The sequence below is a fragment of the Ceratina calcarata genome, unplaced genomic scaffold (genome assembly GCF_001652005.2).
Source record: "Ceratina calcarata isolate Rehan_Ccalc_2016 unplaced genomic scaffold, ASM165200v1 scaffold4314, whole genome shotgun sequence".
NCBI lineage: Eukaryota > Metazoa > Arthropoda > Insecta > Hymenoptera > Apidae > Ceratina > Ceratina calcarata.
Genome location: NW_017166879.1, coordinates 1 through 1,760, shown reverse-complemented (window position 1 = coordinate 1,760; position 1,760 = coordinate 1). Strand labels below are relative to the sequence as shown.

Below are 1,760 nucleotides of genomic sequence, written 5' to 3'. Positions count from 1 at the left end.
TTTATATACAATGGTTGCCCATACAGTGCTTCTTGACTTCTCAGTTTCATCTGATGTGGTGTTAGATGAAAAGAAACGTTCCAATCTAAAATCAGCAATAGCTAACGTGCTTCAAGAACATTTCAATGGCTTGAAGCCACTAACTGAATCGAATATTGATGGTAGCTTCTTGGTCCTGTACACAGGTCCCAAGGGTAGTCTAATCACTGTTCGGGGATACACCGAAGGATTAATTACCATTAACATTGAATATTATAAGAGAGACGAAGAGGAAGCGCTATTGGACTTCGAGGTATAGTATCCTCTGTTATTAACAAAATTCGTTTTGCAATACCTAGTTGCAAATTTCACAATATTTAGTTGCCTCTCATGGATATCAAATGTGAAATCAGCGTTTGTATTTCTCAAACATGGGGTCATTACAAGGTACATTTTGTTACATATAAATTAATGATACATGCCATAAAAATCGCTGCACTAAATATGCTTCGAAGAAACTATCTTAAAAGTATAAACGAGAAAAGAAAAGAAATCAATTCGCGATTTTTCATTTACTGACCTTTTGCCGTTGTCACGTCGCTAAGCCTCAAGATAAAAATAATGTAAAGAGGTCGTCGTTTCTGATGAATACTATTAATAGAGATAAGTAAAAAATTTTACCTATATTTGCGGAAGAAATGCGCGTAACAAAGAGGACCTTGTAGCAGAGGCGATACCTGGAAGCGGACGTTGCGATGGCTCTGAACAGCCAACGCAGCAAGCGCCTGCCACCAGTAAGGCGAGGAACCATATATGACCTCTATCTGACACTATCAGGTAGAAACCATTTCCCCAATTCGTTCCTAATTTTTTAGTTATTCTATAGCACCTTACAGAACGTGAGAATCGTTTCCGTTGTTGCACTCTTAAAGAGAAAAAGAAAATGCCAACAGTGCCTTCCGATCGGTTACGATTTTTTCCCGGTTGACGTGTACTCTATTTCGTTTTTGCTTCCCCGTCCCTACCCCCCGCCACAGCCCAGACGGTGTTTCTGTTTAATTTTTCCGCAAAAGGGACGTCGAAGAGAATGGCTATTGATTGACACGTCTAAAGAGGATAGCTGTTGCGATTAGTTTAACAAGATAGTTTCTGTTTTTTTTTATTCGTCCGGGGTTCGCTTGTCGCGGCCACCTTTAGTTGGCCAGAGAATTGGAGACAGCGTTGCAGGCGGCGGCAGCCTCTACGCGTTCGCACTCGCTTTCACCGATTAAACGCGGCGGACCTTTTGACAGATACTTTCCTACCGCCGGTGAGTTTTTTTATTTATTATTCTGTTTACGGTAACAAAGCCGGGGACATTTATTGTACCCGCAAAATGGATTGAAACACTATTATCATGCGCCGTTAACAATACATAAGTGCTTCTCGATTTCGGCGTAACACATTATATTATTAATGTACATTATTTACGTTATTTGTCGCGCGGAAGATGCGTCAAGGTTTATCGCTTCATCGTTGTTCAAAACAAAGAAACGGTATATGATTCGTCTCAATTTTTGCTTCAATTTTTAATAACATTTGATTTCACTATATCTCTTTTTCGATTAAAGGACACCATGTAAACTACTTTCATATTTTTCGCTTGATCAGTCTTTTGTTGCAGTATGTATCTAAGTATAATAAGTTGTAAATCGATGAATACATAAGAAACTGTGTATGCGAGATAGTCTCGTCATCTTCAATGGTTGTAAGAGCTATAATTAATTCTGCGGTACTTATTA

At 39.0% G+C, this 1,760-nt stretch overlaps 1 protein-coding gene across 4 annotated transcripts; it reads left to right on the top strand.

The window, feature by feature from the left end:
• The first annotated feature begins 6 nt into the window (after positions 1-6).
• On the top strand, positions 7-1,752 carry LOC108626892 (spermine synthase-like). Of its 4 annotated transcripts, none has more exons than XM_018027827.2 (2): positions 7-292; positions 1,177-1,752. In XM_018027827.2, the coding sequence occupies exons 1-2, from the start codon at positions 11-13 to the stop codon at positions 1,321-1,323; spliced, it is 429 nt and encodes a 142-aa protein (XP_017883316.1). In that variant the 5' UTR covers positions 7-10; the 3' UTR covers positions 1,324-1,752. The 4 variants fall into 4 exon arrangements, with proteins under 4 accessions (XP_017883316.1, XP_017883315.1, XP_026670967.1 ...); XM_018027826.2 differs by having other exon boundaries at positions 705-1,752; XM_026815166.1 differs by having other exon boundaries at positions 676-1,752.
• Positions 1,753-1,760: the final 8 nt, after the last annotated feature.